The 18,889-nt window shown below is 43.2% G+C and overlaps 1 protein-coding gene across 1 annotated transcript; it reads left to right on the plus strand.

The window, feature by feature from the left end:
• The first annotated feature begins 560 nt into the window (after window positions 1-560).
• Window positions 561-10,097, plus strand: LOC133379099 (HLA class II histocompatibility antigen, DR alpha chain-like). Its single transcript, XM_061613710.1, has 5 exons — window positions 561-576; window positions 1,559-1,816; window positions 8,706-8,990; window positions 9,341-9,491; window positions 9,906-10,097. Exons 1-5 carry the CDS (start codon window positions 561-563, stop codon window positions 9,907-9,909), a joined length of 714 nt encoding a protein of 237 aa, XP_061469694.1. The 3' UTR covers window positions 9,910-10,097.
• The last annotated feature ends 8,792 nt before the right edge of the window (window positions 10,098-18,889 follow it).

Genomic DNA, 18,889 nt, shown 5'->3' on the forward strand with positions numbered 1-18,889 from the left:
CTTTGGGGGCGGGCAGGCAGGCGGAGGGTGCAGGTGAAATCCTTTCTTTGACTTGCTCCGGAGACTCATCACTCCCTCGCCCATTTCCATCCATCCCTCCCCTAGCCCGGGAAAAAGAGCTGCCGCGATGATGGGCACAAGAGGAGCCCTTTGCCTCTGGGGGTGCCTCTGGGCCGTCCCCACTCTGCCGCGGGCTGGGGCCCTCACAGGTCAGGCAGGGGGCGCGGGGGTATGCCAGGGAAGGGGGCATGGGAGGGAGTTCTGCCTCTGGGGGTCCCTTGGGCAGAGGGAGGAGGGATCAAGGAAAGACTGCGTGCGGCAGAAGAGGAGAGAGAAATGGGACCTCCCCCCCAAAGAGTCCTGGGCAGAGTGGGGTGAAGAGCGAGGAGGCAGGATCTGCTCCCTTAACTGAGGAGGGGTGTCTCTTTTAAGCCAAAAAGGACACGGTAAAAGGGAGGTGCAAATGGGACACCCCCCCCCCGCTTGGCTTCACAAAGAATCTGGACTTGCGCCTCTGGCCTCGCTGCCAGTTCCAAGGCTGGAAGGCACGTCGGAGCAGAATGGCCTTCCTCGAAAGTAAGTGGCATCATGAAAGGGGCGACTGCACGTGATCCGGATCAGCCAAAGGGGCCATCTGGCCCAGCAGCCTGTTCTCACGGTGGCCAACCAGGGGCCCTCATGGAAGCCCAAAAGCAAGCAGGACCCCAGTGCGGGAGCAGCACTCTCCCCCCTCAGGTTGCCCTCCACAGGTATTTGGAAAGAAACAGGCTCACCGTAGCCATCGTGGCTAGGAGCCATTGGTGGCCCTCTCCATGAATTTGTCTAATCCGCTTTTAAAGCCATCCAAATTGGTGGCCCTCACTGCTGGACTCTCCCTCCTCCAAGGAGCTCAGGGTAGAGTTACTCCCCTTTTATCCTACTCACAACAACCCTGTGAGGTAGGTTAGGCACCTGGGGATGTTGGCTGCACTCTCCCCTCATCAGGTTTCCCTCTGCACATATTTGGAAAGAAACAGTCTCTGACTGTGAAGGCAGAGCATAGCCATTGTGGCCAGTAGCCATTAGTGACCTTTTCCTCCATGAATCTCTCCAGTCCTCTTAAATCCATCCAAATTGGTGGCCTTCAGTGCCTCTTAAGGGAACAAATTCCATACTTTAACTTATTCCGCATTTCATTGCTGGACTCTCCCTCCTCCAAGACCTCAGGGTAGAGTTACCCCCCTTTTATCCTACTCACAACAACCCTGAGAGGTAGGTTAGGCACCTGGGGATGTTGACTGGTCTCTCCAATGATCCATCTAAGTCCACTTTTCTAACTGCCACGTTGGTCCTGCACTCAGAGTCGCCCTGCCTCGCCTTCTGGGGCTGTTATGGCTCTGAAATGAGATTAATCTAAAAATATATAGAGGGGATGTGGGGGTGTATGAGAGCAGAAGAAAGGGGCCACCAGTCCTCCTTTCCCTGCAACTGGAGATGTTCTGGGCCATTTGAATGAGGGTCCCCCAGAGCCCTCCCTCCCCTGCTCATTCTCTCCCCCATCCTCCCACCACCCCTGCAGTGGAGGACACGCTGGTGGAGCTCGACTTCTTCCAGGAGAGCTTCCCTTCAGAGCAGAAGTCCGGTGAGTTCCTGCTGGAGTTCAATGATGAGGAGATCCTGCACGTGGACTGGGCCCAGAAGCAGAACATCTGGAGGCTGCCGGACTTCCAGCGCTTCACCGACTTTGAGGTGCAGGGGGCCCTGGCCAACATTGCCGTCATGAAGAACAACATGCAGGTCCTCATCCAGCGCAGCAACCGCACCTGTGCCCAGAACGGTACAGCAGGGGGGGGTGACCCAGGGAGGTGCAGAGGATGAACCGGAGGGGTGGGGGTTGTCCTCGTAGCTTCTGTGACAAAATCCTTCAGCCTTTTCCTCTGCCTCAGAAATTCTGCCTGAGGGAAGCAGCCCATCGCAGGGGTGTAGACATCCAGGGCAACAGGGTCATAGAGGCCTTCCATTTTGGGGAACGGGGCCTACAGGGCAAGCACAAGGCATGGCTTGAGCACCAGCCTGCCCCGGGCCTGCAGAGCTGAAAGACCAAACACCTCCTCCGATACAAGCGGTATGAGGCTTAAATAAGCCCCCCCACCCCAACTACCTGTCGCATCATTGTGAATGCCACATGCGCTGTGCGCACAAGTCGGCCTTCACCCATGATGACAGCGGGGGAGTCTTCCCCTTAGGGACTCCCCAACCACCTTCTTGGGTGATAGCAGACATGTGCGCACAGTGCATGGTGCATTGGCACTGATGCAATTATAAGACAGGTAGGTGGGGCGGGAGGGTTTATTTAAGCCCCACACTGTCTGCCTTGGAGGATGGGGGTTCCTGGGAGCTCCCCCTTAATGATCCATGGCAGCTGAATGCTGCAACCTGACACTGCTGTGGATCACGGAGTAGGACCCTCACTGTCCCACCCTAAGGAGGGGCCCCTCTGGGCAACAGGCCCCCTCGGCCAGGGCCCAACCTGACCGCCTCTTGGCGCTGGCCCTGCCTACCTACAAGCCAATCAGCATGAAAGGGGAGCAAGTCAAGTGAGAAGACTCTTCTCAGGGGTGAATGACATGCTCCCTTGTCCTTTCTTGCTGATTGGAGGCAATCAGAGTGCAAGGAGGTGAGGCAGTCACTGAGAAAACTCTTCACAGTAGCTAACACAGGCCTCTCCTTTCATGCTGATTGGCTTCTAGGGTAAGTGAGAAGTGAGCTTCGTGGCAAAGTACCTTGGTCTCCAAAATCCTAATCCCACTTTAAGCTTCATTTCAGAATTCTTAAAATCAAAAGGTTTCTGGCAACATTTAGCCCCCATGGAGAGAGATTTGGGGTGGGGGCTGGAGAACCTGAGCTCACAGCTGTGTTATTCTGGTTCCAAAGCTCCGGAATTGCAGAAGAGACAGTGAATCCTGGGGGTGAGTCTGTCAGGGGACATGGCGTAACTGTCGTGAAGGGACCCTGCGCTTGTGAGCTGGCCCCTACCCCACTGAGCCCGTGCTTTACATGTTGCTGTGTGGAATTGTGTGCTTAATTTTGTTTAAAGCAGCACCACAGCAGCAGAGTAACAGCAGATGTTGAAATGCGAGTGTGCCAGCGTGTGTGTGCATTTACCTAAGAAAACAGGTTTTTACCCTGCATCAGCATCACTGGGACTGGAGACTTATTAAAATAAGAAAAGCTACTTTATTTCTAGAAATACATAGTAGATAGAAAGGCAAACCTAGTTCTAACTAACGAAGTTGGAGGCGTAACTCCCAGGTGTAGGAGTCAGCCCCACGCTTATAATAATAATAATTATTATAATAAAATTTTATTTTTGAGTCGCCTATCTGGCCGAGTGAACGGCCACTCTAGGCGACGTACAAAATACAATAAAATACAATATAAAAACCAAGAAGGACCATAATCAATAATTAATAAAACATCAGTTAATAACAGTTAAAAGACTAACCCACCCCAGAAATCTCATAGGCCTGCCTGAACAACCAGGTCTTCAGGGTCTGGCGGAAACTTGACAGGGAGGGGGAATGGTGAAGATCAAACAGGAGGGAATTCCAGAGGGTGGGAGCCACGATCGAAAATGCCCTCTCTCTAGTCCGCACCTGCCTAGCCAATTTTACTGGTGGGACCGAGAGAAGGTCTTGTGTGGCTGATCTTGTCAGGCGGCATAATTGGTGATGCTGGAGGCGCTCCTTCAGATAAACTGGGCCGAAACCGTATAGGGTTTTAAAGGTCAATACCAACACCTTGAATTGGGCTCGGTAAACAACTGGTAACCAGTATAGATCTATTAACACCGGAGTAATGTGATCACAGCGATGGCTGTTCTTACTCAAACGTGCCACCGCATTTTGTACCAGCTGTAGTTTCTGGACTGTTTTCAAGGGTAACCCCACATAGAGCGCATTAGAGTAGTCTAAGCGGGAGGAGACCAGGGCATGTATTACCCGTGGGAGCAAATGGACAGGAAGGTAGGGTTGCAGCTTCCCTATCAGATGGAGTTGATACCAAGCTGCCCGGCTCACTGCCAAAATTTGAGCCTCCATAGACAGCTGGGAGTCAGGAATGACTCCGAGGCTGCGAACCTGGTCTTTCAGGGGTAATCTTACCCCATTGAACACCAGGTGTATATCTCCCAACCTTCTCTTATCTCCCACGAGCAACACCTCGGTCTTGTCGGGATTTAGTTTCACAAATGTTCTAATGAAAATCTCCACTCCCCAAATATTGCAGGAGTGAGCTGTCCTCTGCTACTATATGCCGATGACACGGTCCTGATGTCCTTTTCTGAAATTGGCCTTAAACGCCTACTACGGACTTTTATTTGTTACTGCGAACAACATTTTCTTACAATTAATCACACTAAGTCCAAAATAATGACATTCACCAAAAATAACTCAAAACATCTTTGGAAAATAGAAGGCTTACTGTTTGAACAGGTTAAGAAATTTAAGTACCTAGGCATCTTATTCTGTCCCTCACTCTCCTGGACCCCTCATATGAAGGCCGTAACTCAAGCAGCCCATAACACCTCTAAAGCCCTAATTAGGTTCTATTATACAAAAGGCGGATGTTTCATCCCTGCTGCTATAAAAATTTTTAAAATTAAAATAATATCACAGCTCCTCTATGGAATCCTGATTTGGGTCACTCAGTATAATAAAAACATCGAGTCAATATTATCAACTTTTCTTATGCCCATTTTCGGGTTACCAAGATGCGCCTCTTCAGCCGGCCTCCATCTAGAGTCAGGGTTTAACTCTTTAGAATGTACAGCTTGGCTGCAAGCATTCAATTTCTGGCTCAGGATAGCCTATTCGGGGGGCCCTTCAGGACTTACACATCTTATATGGAAAGATCCATTTAAAAGTTCATGGACTAAAATCTTTGAAGGGAAGCTAAATCACCTAGGTCTGTCTTTAGAACTCCTGTCATCCTGGGGCTTTGAAACAGCCATAGCAGTTATTACTCAACAAATTAAAGACCTTGACCGGCAGTATTCATTTTCTAAGGCATTAACATCTTGCTCCCCCCTTCAACTTGGTTTGAATTTTAGCTTCCCATCTCATATGCCTTATTTAGAACAGCTAAACTTTTCACAATACGGGTTCCTGTTCTCCAGAGCAAGATTCAACTGCCTACCCTCTGCTCTGCTTACAGGCCGTTTTCAAGGTATCCCTTATGTTAAACGCTATTGTATTTGCAATGCTAATACCCCCAAAACCCTAGATCACGTTATTTTAGAATGTGAGCTATATAAGGATTTAAGAGCTAAAATTATCTCTCCACTTACTTCTGGACTCTCTAATAAACATCCAGAACAGATACTTTTCCATCTTTTGTCTGACAAAAATAAATCCACAACTGAAGCAGTTGCTAAATTCCTTTATATAGTGCAGGTGCTGCAGAAAAGACATGTGCAATGTGTTTAATGCTGTTGATACTCTTATTTTTAAATGATATCTTCATATCTTATTTTAAATGATATCTTCATGTATTTGTATTTGTACGCACAATATGTATACAAATCCTTGTTTTTTAGCTGACTGGGTCTATGACTGTAATTAAATAAAATTTAAATTTGGATTTAGTTTCAGCCTATTCCTTCCCATCCATCCACTTATGGATTCCAGGCACTTGGACATGGTATCCACAGCCAACTCTGGTGAGGACTTAAACGAGAGATAGAGCTGAGTGTCATCCGCATATTGGCGACACTGCAGCCCAAATCTCCTGATGATGGCTCCCAGCGGCTTTACATAGATGTTGAATAGCATGGGGGAGAGGATAGAACCCTGTGGCACTCCACAATTGAGAGGCCAAGAGTCAGAAACCTCATCTCCCAATGCCACCCGTTGATGCCTGTCTGAGAGATAGGAACGGAGCCACCGTAAAACAGTGCCTTCTATTCCTAATCCCTCCAGGCGATCTAAAAGGATACCGTGGTCGACGGTATCGAAAGCAGCTGAGAGATCCAGGAGGACGGGGAAGGTGAATTCTCCCCTATCCAGCGCCCTCCTCATATCATCCACCAGGGCGACCAAGACTGTTTCAGTTCCATGTCCAGTCCTGAAGCCCGATTGGAATGGATCTAAATAATCTGCTTCCTCCAAGTGTGTCTGTAACTGTTTGGCCACCACTCGCTCAATCACCTTGCCCAAGAATGGTAGGTTAGAGACTGGGCGGAAGTTGTTCAACTCTTGGGGATCCAAGGAGGGTTTCTTTAAGATGGGCTTTATCACCGCCTCCTTGAGGGCTGATGGCATTACACCCTCTTCCAAGGATGCATTTACCACCGCCTTGATCCCTTTACCCAGTTTCTCTTTGCAGCTCATAATGAGCCACGAAGGGCAAGGATCCAGCAGACATGTGGTTGGCTTCACAGTAGAGAGCACCTTGTTTACTTCCTCAGAAGGAAGAGGCTGAAACCGATCCCATCGGACCAAAATGCCACTGACCGCCTCTGGCTCGCTTCCTGTGTCCACGGCTTATGGGATCGTGTTCTTCAGGTGCTCGATTTTATCAGCAAAGTGTTTGGCAAATGAGTCACAGGAGGCTTTAGAATGTTCCATGGGTTCCTGAGCCACTGGATCGACCAGGCTTTGGACCACTTGGAACAACCTCCTGGGACAACACTCTGCCAAAGCAATAGAGGCAGCAAAGAAGTCCCTCTTTGTTGCCTTTGTTGCCACCTGGTAGGCAGCTATCGCTGCTCTAACCAGTGTCCGATCGCCTTCAGAGCGTGATTTCCGCCACTGGCGTTCTAGTCGTCTCACCTCCTGTCTCAGACCCCACAACCGTGGAGTGTACCAGGGTGCTATCTGAGCTCTATTCAGGGGGAGAGGGCGTTTCGGAGCTACCCGGTCTACCGCCCTAGTGATCTCCCTGTTCCACTCCATCACCAGGGTTTCGACCGGGCGACCTTCAGCCGGCTCCAAATCTCCCAGCGCATTCAGGAATCCTTTAGGATCCATCAGACGTCTAGGGCGGACCATCCTAATAGGTCCTTGTCCCCTGCGGAAGGTGTGCGGCATTAAGAGGTCTATATTCACCAGATAGTGATCTGACCATGAAACGGGGTTAGAAGAAACAGCCCCCATTTTCAGAGCACTTCCCTCCCCTCCCGAGACAAATACAAGGTCAAGAGCATGACCGGCTACATGGGTGGGCCCTATATTACTAAGGTGCAGTTCCCAGGAAGTCATGGTTTCCATGAAATCCCGAGGGGCTCCAGTGAGGGCGCTCTCGGTATGCACGTTGAAGTCCCCCAAGACCAATAGGTTGGGGGAGAGCATCCGCACATCCGAGATCACCTCGAGCACCTCGGTCAGGGAGTCATCCCCATGCTTGGAGAGAGCAGAGACAAAGGGATGTCTCCTCTCTCCCGGACAGTCAGAGGAGAAAGGAGTGGGAAGGGCGGAAGGAGGAGGGGCAGGTAAGCTTCCCTAAAGTCAGTCAGGGCATCGCAGGTAAAGGTAATCCAGCCTCTCCATCTGGAGGACCCCAACTCTATCTTCCTTCTGCAACATAGACAAAAGAACAAACCAGGAGTTGCTCTTGCCCAACTTCCAACATTGCACAGACAGACGAAAGGCGAAGGAAGCCCCCCTCCCCCAAAGACACACACTTGCTGCTGAATCAGCTCTTCGTACTGATGGGGGGAACCCAGGGCAACCCTCCCTCCTTCGGAGCAAGAGGTCCCTCCAAGGGGGAGCCCAGCAGCCCCCCAGCCTCTGCCCTCTTTGCCTGAGAGAGTCTCCTGGGCCAGGAAGTGCCAGGGGGGGCACAGCCCCCTCCTCAAAGGCCTGGCTCCGGAATCACTGCTGCCCTGAGGCAAGACTGAAGTCTTGTGTGCGTTTGCACAGGAGAGTGCAGGAGGTCTCACACTCACAACACAGATACGCACAGATACAGAAACCTCTCACCGACCTAGTACTTCTGGTTGCTGATGGGGAGGAGTATAGCACTCCAGATATGCTCAGAGGCATTCACTCACCTGCACACACAGTGAAATATTAGCCACAGCTAACGTGGGATGTATGAGTGTGCATGTGTCTGTCTGTCTCTCTGTGTCAGGGGGAGAGAGTTCTGGACCCACCTCCCATCAGGGCTGAATGACAGGCTCTGGCACCTTAGCCCTCCTGGGTTGGGCCTCACCTGCATGGGCTAAGTTGGAGGCCATCATTTCTGCAGAGATATTCCTGGGTCTCCATGCGGAAGAGGACTGTCAGGTTGTGGACATAGACACGGGGTGGAGGGTGGAGTTGCTTAAAGAAACATCTTTCATGCCAGAGACTGCCTGAAAAAGTGGTGTATTATCCTAGAGTTACACGTTTTGAAGCAGAGGCTGAATGGCCATCCACCAGGGAGACTGCAGGAGAGGACTACGTGCATTGTCAGGGGGTAGGACTAGATGACCTCTGAGGTGCCTTTCAGTAGGGCCTCCCCTCTGGCTCAGCTAAAGCTACTCAGCTAGGGAAGGACGTAGAAGGGAGTTCCACAGCGTGGCTCCCTGGGAGAGGCATCAAGGATCAGGAATGGCCGGCCTCGGAGGGGATGCCGCTTCTGACCAGGGACTGCCAAGGTCAGGTGACATGGTGGCCACTCAGAAAGGAATGAGTCTCTGGAGGACACACAGCATTGATCTCTAGCCTTGCCCTCTCCTTCCTCAGTGGCTCCTTCGACAACCGTGTACCCAGAAGACCCCGTGGAACTGGGGGACCCCAACGTCCTCATCTGCTTCGTGGACCGCTTCTCTCTCCCGGTGCTGAACATCACCTGGCTGAAGAACAACGAGGTGGTCTCGCAGGGCATGAAGGAGACGGACTTCTACCCCAGCGTGGACAACACCTTCCGCAAGTTCTCCTACCTCCCTTTCATCCCGGAGCAGGGGGACTTCTACGTCTGCCAAGTGGAGCACTGGGGATTCCCCGAGGGGAGGACGGAGAAAATCTGGCGTAAATGCACAGCGGCGTCATCAAAAAATCCAGATTCTGAGCTCATAAGAAGCAGGATCTGGAGATAATTTATGCAAATTAGGGACTCTTGCTCTCTTACATAATTTATTCTGCTTCTGCCACCTGTGGGGCACAGTAGGGTGCTCAGTCCCCTTCTAGGGTTTCAGGAGGTAGATGGTGCCTCTCATTTGAATTTTCAAAGTGTATCTTAAAGCTTAGAAACTTGTATTTTTTCCTGTTTTTGAGGAATTAGATATGGGATTTGCTTATGGGCTGCATTTGGGAGGGCTGAGAGAACAAGTAGACACAGAGCCCATTTTTACCCCTCTCCTGTCTCTTCCCACCCCCAGATTCCAAGGCTCCATCTCCCATCCCTGAGACAATGGAGAACGTGCTCTGTGCCCTGGGCTTGGCTGTTGGCATTCTGGGCATCGTCGCTGGCACCATCCTCTTCTTCAAGGCCATGAGGATGAACGAGGGCAGCGTTCGCAGGGGCCGCAGGTGAGTTAAATCCATTGCATTTTTTAAATTCCAGTGAGGCCAACATTTTGGGGGAGGGCTTTGCTTTGCCAGAGCAGGGAGGGGTGGGGGTGGGGCCATCTTGTCCAGAAGGTGCTCAGATCTCAGTTCTGGCCTTTCGGTCCGTTGGGTCACACCTGAGCCAGGTATCAAAGAGGGGCACTTTACTAGTTTCGAGACAGGGACCTGAGCCCAATCCTGTCTCCATATCACCTGGAGCCTCAGTCTGATCACAGGCATCCCTACAACAGCATGTATGACAACGGTGTGGTCTGGTTTTAAGTGCGCACATTTAAAAAGACAGTGCAAATATTGCCAGGATAGTGACCATCTGCTGGCCCCGAGGGAGGAGACGAAGGCTCCCAGCTCACCAGCCCCTCTCGCCTTCCCTTTCAGATGATCCAGGGGCAGAGGGCCGCTTCCCTTCTTGGCAGCCGCTTCCAAAGGCCCCTGGTCTCATGGCCTCCCCCAAGACTTTCTGCTCCCCCAAATCAGTTGGAAGAATCTGCTACAGGGTCCCTCTCTGGCTCACTTGGCCAGCTCTGCAAACTTTTCTTTCCTGACATCCGTAAGACCTAGAAAGTTATGAGTTGTGGGACTTCCCGGAAGGAGTGCTGGCTGGTGGTTGTCTCTGAGGGAGCTCTGCCTCAGAGGAAGCTTTTTTCAGGTTAAAAGCCAGCCAAGAGGAATCTTGGACTGGCTTAAATGTTCTCCAAGGCATAGGAGAACCGATCAGATTTTCCACAAGACTTCGTTGAGCTGTCGGCGGCTGGAATTGATCAGGAAATCCCTGAGATAAGAAGGCATGCCGATCGGCTGAAGACGGAGTCAGGATTTCCACGCAAGCTGTACTGGAAAAAAGCGAAGCGTTCTTTTTTTCTTCTTAAAAAAAACGTTCTTAACCAGCGAGCCTACTTCTGTCTAAATCTTATCATTCGGCTTAAATTACTACAATAAAAGGGATTTGTTTACGAATCAGCAACTGAGAAACCTGGGTGAGTCATACTTTTTCTCTTTTAAATATAATTATGGAAGAAAGAAAATGTAAACAACTTATATACTTTTTTTACGACAAAAAGCTGGCCTGAATTTGGAGTTTTAAAGCTTAAAAACGGATGAGAGGTAATTATTATATTTTGGACTATTTTTCTCTTTGGACTATTTCTTTTTGGACGAATCTGCTGCTCGTATATGTTACTAATTGCTTGGTGTTGGGAACCAGAATTGTTTTGCATTCTTGGATGTAGATAAGAACTGTGCTGTGCTGGCTGGACTTCAATAACAGGCCTGGAATATTAACTCTTTTGTTGGTGGAGGAAAAAAAAAAGAAATAGACTGCCTCTAGGTTTTGGAACAGTGATTAATATCAGAAATTAAAGGCTTTTCTTGAAAATGACAACTAAAAAAGCAACTAAGACCCAGGAGCGAAGAAGAAGTTCTACTGATCCACAGGAAGGGGTTATACCCCCAGATATGTTTCAAAAAATAATGCAAGGGATTAATGATATAAAACAGGAAATGAAAACTGAATTGACAGATATAAAAGACTATATTAAAACACAAGTGGATGAGATTAAAGGGACAATTGGGCAAATAAAGGAGGATGCAAAAAACACTAAAGAAAAGGTACAAATCTTGGAGAATAGAACAGATATATTAAATCTGGAATTAGAAAAAAACTTGGACTATATGGCTGTGACTGAAGTGAGAAATAAAGAACATTGTTTGAGATTCCGTGCAATTCCTGAGGAAACAGGTGAAGACATCAGAGATAAAATTGTTAATGCTTTAGTAAAATTTCTGGATTTGAATGAAGATTGGATGGAATTTGAAATAGACAAAGTGTATAGAATTAATTCCAGATATGCAACAATGAATAAAATTCCAAGAGATGTGCTTGTTCATTTTATAAAGAAGACGACCAGAGATATGGTATTACAGCAACACTTTAAAAATACCTTTAAAATTGATGGTAAGGAAATACTGGTGATGAACGAAATTCCTATTAGACTTTTACGTAAGAGAAAAGAATATGCTTTCCTTACAGAGAAACTTAAATTTTTTTTATTTAATTACGCTTTTAAACCGCCCTATAGCAACAAGCTCTCAGGGCGGTGTACAGCAAAATGAAACCACATTTAAAAACAAACAAGTGTGGATTAAAACATACACTATAAAACATATTTAAAAACAAAATTAAAATACGAATAAAATAAAAATACAGTTACAGTTAAATTTAAAATAAAATTAAATTAAGTTTAAAATGCCTGGGCGAAGAGGTAGGTTTTTACCTGGCGCCGAAAAGATAACAAAGAAGGCGACAGGCGTATCTCATCTGGGAGGGCATTCCATAATTTGGGGGCCACCACTGAAAAGGCCCTAGATCTAATTGTTGTTCTCCGGGCCTCCCTATGGGTTGGGACCCGGAGAAGGGCCTTAGATGTCGAGCGCAGTGAACGGGTAGGTATATAGCGAGAGAGGCGTTCCATCAGATATTGCGAAATTCAATTTAGATGGGATGTTCCAGAAGGAGTGATCTTTACATTCAGACAACAGAAATATAGATTGAATACTGTTCAAAAAGCAAGGGACTTCTTGAGAAAAGCTTCAAAAGATATGGATGAAGATAAACTCAAAGATATGGATATAATTCCTGGGGAACAAAGTCAACAAAGATATGCAGAGGAAGGAAAGGAAGATGATGGATTAAAAGGAGCATCAGGCACATTTTAAAATACACGCTTAAAGATGGATTACAAATATCTAACTTGGAATATAAATGGAGCTAATACGGCGCAGAAGAGAAAGAAAGTGTTTCACTATTTGAAAAAATTAAAATTGGATATAATTTGTTTACAAGAAACCCATATTAAGAAGAAAGATTCCAAATATTTGATTTGTAAAAATTTGGGTGAAGAATTTATTTCGGCTGGACCAAAAAAAAAAAATGGAGTTGTTCTCTATATTAACCCACAATTGCTTCCTAAATTGGTATTACTGGATGATAGTGGTAGATTTGTGGGGGTTGAAATTACTTTACAGGGTACAAACATTTTGATAGTGGGTATCTATGCCCCCAATGAAGATAAAACAAGGTTTTACACAGGACTTATGGAAAAATTGTCAGAGTTTTCATATGACCATTGGTGCATAATGGGTGATTGGAATGGGGTAATCTCACCAAAAATTGATAGGCTTTCTGAAAAAAATATCAAAGAGACACAGGGTAAATTACCGAAGATTTGCTTTGAACTGATGGAACATTTAGAATTGGTGGATACCTGGAGATATATAAATGATAATGCAAAGGAATTTACTTATTTTTCAGAAAGACACAAAACATTCTCGAGGATTGATATGATCTGGATGTCTAAAATTTTAGCGAAGGACACTTTTAAAATGGATATATTACCAAAAACTTTTTCGGATCATAACCCTGTGATGTTAACTTTAAAAAAGAAAAATCTTGGATTTAGATGGAGACTAAATGAATCTTTATTACAGAATGACAAAGTAGTACAAGAATGTAAGAAGAAATTAAAAGAGTTTTTTGAACATAATTTACATAAAGGAACAAGTGAAAATATCGTTTGGGATACAAGTAAGGCATTTATGAGGGGATATCTTATTAAATGTAACTCTGAATTAAAAAAAAAGAAACAACAGACTTCCGGGAAGGGTGACTTAGCCTGTGCCTGCTTTTGAGACGGGCTCCTGCCTCAAAAGAAGCTTATTCAGATATATCAGTCAGTTTTTTCTTTTTTTTTGACTGATTAAACTTCTCCCGGGTAGGGAGAAACGAAGAGATTAACCTCAAAGCCTATTTTTGTTGGGACGACCAGATCTCATTAATTTATGGGACGAGGTCCAGCCGACGAAGGTGGGACGGATTTTCAACAGCAAGCTCTATCTGTTAAAGCGAACGTTCATCTTATCTTCTAAGAGAGAACGCACTAACAGGCAAGCACCCTTCTTTCTATATTTTTCTTTTACTTGACTTAAATTGTTGCTGTTTAAAAGAGATTTGCCAGATTGATCGGTTTTTGACATCTCACTGGGGAGCCGTAACTTCTCTCTGCTACGCACTAATTAATAGCTTATCTCTGTTTTTGTTGCAAAAAGCTGTCCTGGATTTGCATTCTAAAGATACACACAGAAGAGGGATTTCTATTCCAGATTTTTATTTTGAAAAATATTATACTGTTTTGAGACTACTCTCTTTTTGGTCTATTTTATTTTGACGAATCTGTTTCTTGACGATTGCCATTAATTGCTTCGATCCTGGGAACTGCATTTTGTTTACTTAACTATTGGAGAGATAAGGCTGTCTGCTCTGTTTATACTGTGATGTCACCAAGTTTGGAGTATTAACCCAATTGTTGCTGAAATAAGAAGTGGTTTTCCTATATTTTTCTTTTAAAATGGCAATTAAGAAAGTGGCTGAGAATCTGGAAATAACTATGTTTCAGAGAATAATGAATGAGATTGAGATAACGAAAATTGAATTGAGTAAAATGAAGCAGGAGATTAAAGATATAAGGGTCCCTGTGAGAGAGGTGACCCTGGAAGGGGTCCCTGTGAGAGAGGAGACCCCGGAGATTGGAATAGGGGTCCCTGTGAGAGAGGAGACCCTGGAGACTGGAATAGGGGTCCCTGTGAGAGAGGAGATCCCGGAGATTGGAACAAACGTGGAACAGGAACAAGATTTGGAGTCTATGGACTTTAGAAATAAAATCTATTGTTTGGAACTCAATGTTATCTCTGAAGAAATTAATGAAGATTCTAGAGATAAAGTTATCAATGGCATGGATTATCTTCTGGACTGGAATGATGTGATGGAGCCCAATATAGAGAAAATCTATGGAATTAACTGCAGCCATGTGACAATGGAAAAACTTTTAAGAGATGACCCAGTGTATTTTGAAAAAAAGAACAGAGATATGATTTTACAGCAGTATTTCAGCAACTTATTCAGAATGGATGGCAAGAAAATATTTGGGATAGAGGTAATTCCCATCAGACTCTTATTATATGACTATGGCTTTGACAGCAAGATTATTATGGAATACTGATAATGGAAGATTGGATATTGAAATTACTGGACTTAACAAGACTACTGAAGATGGAAGATGGAAAATGGAACTAATAGAGATAATAGAACAATGGCTACTGAAATTACTGAACCTAACAGATTCTGATGTGATGGATTAATTGAAATGTTTATTTTGACTATGGTTATGACAATAAGATTATCATAATTAGTAATGAGATGGATTAATCGATATGCTTATCTGGAAAAAAAAATTGATAGATATATTTCTTAAAGAATTGAAACCTCTCTTTGACTTTTTGTGGAAAGAATAAAGTAATGTTTATGAGATTTGATGATTAAGTAAGATAACTACTGGAGGAAAGTGATTTTATAATATGACTTAAGAGACAGGATTGCTATATATTATAGACTTATAACTGATTTGATCTTTGACAAATGGGAAGTCAATATTTTACTCTTTATTTTTTTTTTTTGTTTTTTTTTTTTTCTTCTTTTCTTTTTTTCTTTTTGTTTAACTATTTTTGATTTTTTTTTTGTCTTTGAATGTTTTATGATTTTGTCTTGTATGTTTTATGAAAATCTGAATAAAAATTATTGAAAAAAAAAAAAAAAAAAAAAAGAAACAACAGAAAATGCAATTAATTTTGGAAGAAATAAAACAAAAAGAGGAAGAATTGAAAAAGAATCCAACTAAAGTTTCTATTGTAAATCAAATCAAAATGTTACAGAAGCAAGTATCAATGCTGACAGTTAGAGAAATTGAAAGAAAACTAAATTTTGCTAAACAAAGGACTTTTGAATTTGCAAATAAACCTGGGAAATGGTTAGCATATAAATTAAGAAAAGAACGTCAAAAAAATATCATTTTAAAGATACAAGAAGGAGATGAGACGTTGACAGATAATGTAAAAATTAAAAAGATTTTTCATCAATATTATTCAACATTGTACAAATGTCAGGAAATTCCATCTGAAAAAATAGAAGAGTATATATCTAAACAGAATTTGCCTAAAATTACAGACTTTCAGAGACAAGCTATTAATGGCCCTATTACGTTAAGAGAGATATCTGAAGCTATAAACAAAATTAAATTAGGAAAGGCACCAGGACCAGATGGGTTATCTGCAATGTATTATAAATGTTTGGAGGAAGAACTCTTACTACCTTTACAGTCTACAATGAATCTTATTCTGCAAGAGGGAAAGATACCGGATAGTTGGAAAAATGCTAATATAACATTAATACCTAAAGAGGAGCAAGATTTAACTAAAACAAAAAATTATCGACCAATATCTCTATTGAATAATGACTATAAAATTTTTACAATGATCTTGGCAGAAAGATTGAAAATAATATTGCAACAATTTATTCAGGAAGATCAATCAGGGTTTTTACCTAAAAGACAATTACGTGACAACGTCAGGAATGTCTTGAATGTGTTGGAATATTTAGAACAACGAAATGATAAACAAGCAGCTTTGATTTTTTTAGATGCTGAAAAAGCATTTGATAATTTGAATTGGAAATTTATGTTTCAGGTTTTGGAGCAAATGGATTTTGGAGACAATTTTATAAAATGGATTAGATCGATTTATACATCTCAGAAGGCTCAGATAATTGTTAACGGAGATTTAACGGATTCATGTGAAATACAAAAGGGTACAAGACAGGGATGTCCTTTATCTCCTCTTTTATTTATTCTGGTCTTAGAAGTGCTGCTTAGAGATATAAGGCAAGATAAAAGAATTTCGGGATTAAAGATAAAAAAAGAAGAATATAAATTGAGAGCATTTGCTGATGATTTGATAATTGTACTAGAAAATCCTTTGGAAGGAATTAATGTATTGATGGACAAATTAAAAGAATTTGGACCGTTAGCAGGATTTAAGATCAACAATCAAAAAACAAAGATGTTGGTGAAAAATTTAACTTTAAGGGAACAGAAAGAGTTAATGGACAAGACAGATTTTACAATAGAGAAAAAGTTGAAATATTTAGGTATCATTATGACAAATAAAAATTCAAAGTTGTTTCATAATAATTATGAAAAAGTATGGACAGAGATTAAGAAAGACTTGCTAAGATGGGATAAACTACAACTGTCATTAATGGGTAGAATATCTGTGATAAAAATGAATGTATTACCGAGAATGATGTTTTTGTTTCAAACAATACCTGTAATATCCTCTGATTTACCTTTTAAACAATGGCAAAAAGATATCTCTAAATTTGTATGGCAAGAAAAAAACCAAGAGTCAAATTTAAATTACTACAAGATGCCAAAGAAAGAGGAGGACTGGGATTACCAAATCTGAGACTTTATTTTGCTGCCTGCTGTCTAGTCTGGATAAAGGAATGGATCTTATTGAGGAATAAAAGACTATTGGATTTGGAGGGCCATAATTTGAAGTGGGGATGGCATGGATATCTATGGTATGACAAAGTAAAAGTAAATGTAGACTTTAACAATCATTTTATAAGACGTCCTCTGTTGAAAATATGGAATAAATATAAACCAAGGTTTTATTCGAAAATACCATTATGTGTCTCAAGTCAAGAAGCGTTTTACAGAAGAGAAATGGCTGGAAAAGAGAAATGGTTAACTTATCAAGAACTATTAGAAAATGTACATGGAGAATATACAATGAAAGAGAGAGAACAACTGACAAAGGAAGGATATAGTTTTCAATGGTTTGCCTATTTACAATTGTTAGAAAGATATAAAATGGACAAGAAAATGTATGGGTTTGAAATAAGTAAATCTGATTTTGAAATAGGACTGTGTACAAATGATGAAAATATAATTGCGAAAATGTATAAACTCTTATTGAAAATGGATATGGAGGAAGAACAAGTAAAAGAGTGTATGGTAAAGTGGGCAAAAAATTTTGGTTATAATATACAAATGGATCAATGGGAAAATATGTGGAAAAAAGGTTTGAAATTTACACTATGCTATAATCTTAAAGAAAATTTTTATAAAATGATGTACCGTTGGTACATGACTCCAGAAAAGTTGTCAAAAATGTATAGTAATGTTTCTAATGTTTGTTGGAAATGTAAACAACAAGAAGGATCATTTTATCATATGTGGTGGTTATGTAAAAAGGCAAAATCATTTTGGGCACAGATAGGTAGGAAGATGCAAAAAATTCTAAAGATAAATATTCAGTCAAAACCAGAATTTTTTTTATTGGGATTTATGGATAAACAAATAGAAAAGAAATATGGAAGAATAATATTATATATGATTACGGCAGCAAGATTATTATATGCACAAAAGTGGAAAATGGAATCAACACCAACAATGGAAGAATGGCTATTGAAATTAATGGACTTAGTAGAAATGGATAAATTGACATGTTTACTTAGAGAAAAATCGACAGATACATTTCTTAAGGAATGGAAGCCTCTCTTAGACTTTTTGTTGAAAGATCAAAATAAAATGATGATACTGGGATTTGACGATTAATTAAGATAGCCTATGGAGAAAAGGGATTCTGTATGTATATATTAAGGGACAGGTTTGATGTATATTATATACTTATAGCTGATCTGTGACAAATCGGAAGTCAACTATTTTATTTTCATTTTTTGTTGTTGTATTGTTATGTTTTTTTGACTTTGTTTTGCTTGTTTTTGGAAAAATTTGAATAAAAATTATATATATAAAAAAAGAAAGTTATGAGTTGTTACAAGGAAATATTATTGTTTTAGGATGCTCAATTTCGCATGCAATACCAGGCACAGAATGCCCTCCCCGTGAGGACCATGGCCCAGGAAGGGTTAATGATTCCCTGCCTTTTTAGCTGCAGGGGGACTGCAGGAGAGACCCTCTGCCCAGGGGTGGGGGGGTTTAGGGGCTGCAGAGTGTCCTGGGCAAATTTCTTTACTGAGATTTGGGATGCTCCTTCTGCATCTCTTTTCCAAAGCTCCCCAGTCTGGGGGGAGGAGGTGGACTTGCAGGCAGAAGTTGCCTCTCGCCTCCTATCAGCGTGTGATGTTCAGGTGGGCAGCTCTTCTTCGCTGATCTTCGGGGGGGGGGGCTTCCTGCCTTGCACTGAGGGCATCTCAAGGCTAAATGAGACCCGGCGCCGACAGCTGAAGCAATTCATTCCGCCCCCTGCCCCAATAATTCACTTCCATCTCCACTTTTTGGAGAGACTCTTACTCAGTTCTTGAGGATTGCACTGCAGCGTGATACTTCCCTCAGATGTCTGACTTGTCACCATCTTCACTGAGTCAGCCTCATCACGAAGGATTCCTCCAGCTTGCTTGGTGAGCTTCCAGCTGCAAAGAGGCCCCAAAATGTTACTCATGCACATAA

Source organism: Rhineura floridana, chromosome 3 (assembly GCF_030035675.1).
Source record: "Rhineura floridana isolate rRhiFlo1 chromosome 3, rRhiFlo1.hap2, whole genome shotgun sequence".
Lineage (NCBI taxonomy): Eukaryota > Metazoa > Chordata > Lepidosauria > Squamata > Rhineuridae > Rhineura > Rhineura floridana.

Bases quoted from the DNA above. Each gene is read 5' to 3' on its own strand.
- LOC133379099 (XM_061613710.1), top strand. The intron at 1,817-8,705 runs GTACAGCAGGGG...CTCCTTCCTCAG, and splicing joins CCGCACCTGTGCCCAGAACG to TGGCTCCTTCGACAACCGTG. The intron at 8,991-9,340 runs GTAAATGCACAG...TCCCACCCCCAG, and splicing joins GAGGACGGAGAAAATCTGGC to ATTCCAAGGCTCCATCTCCC.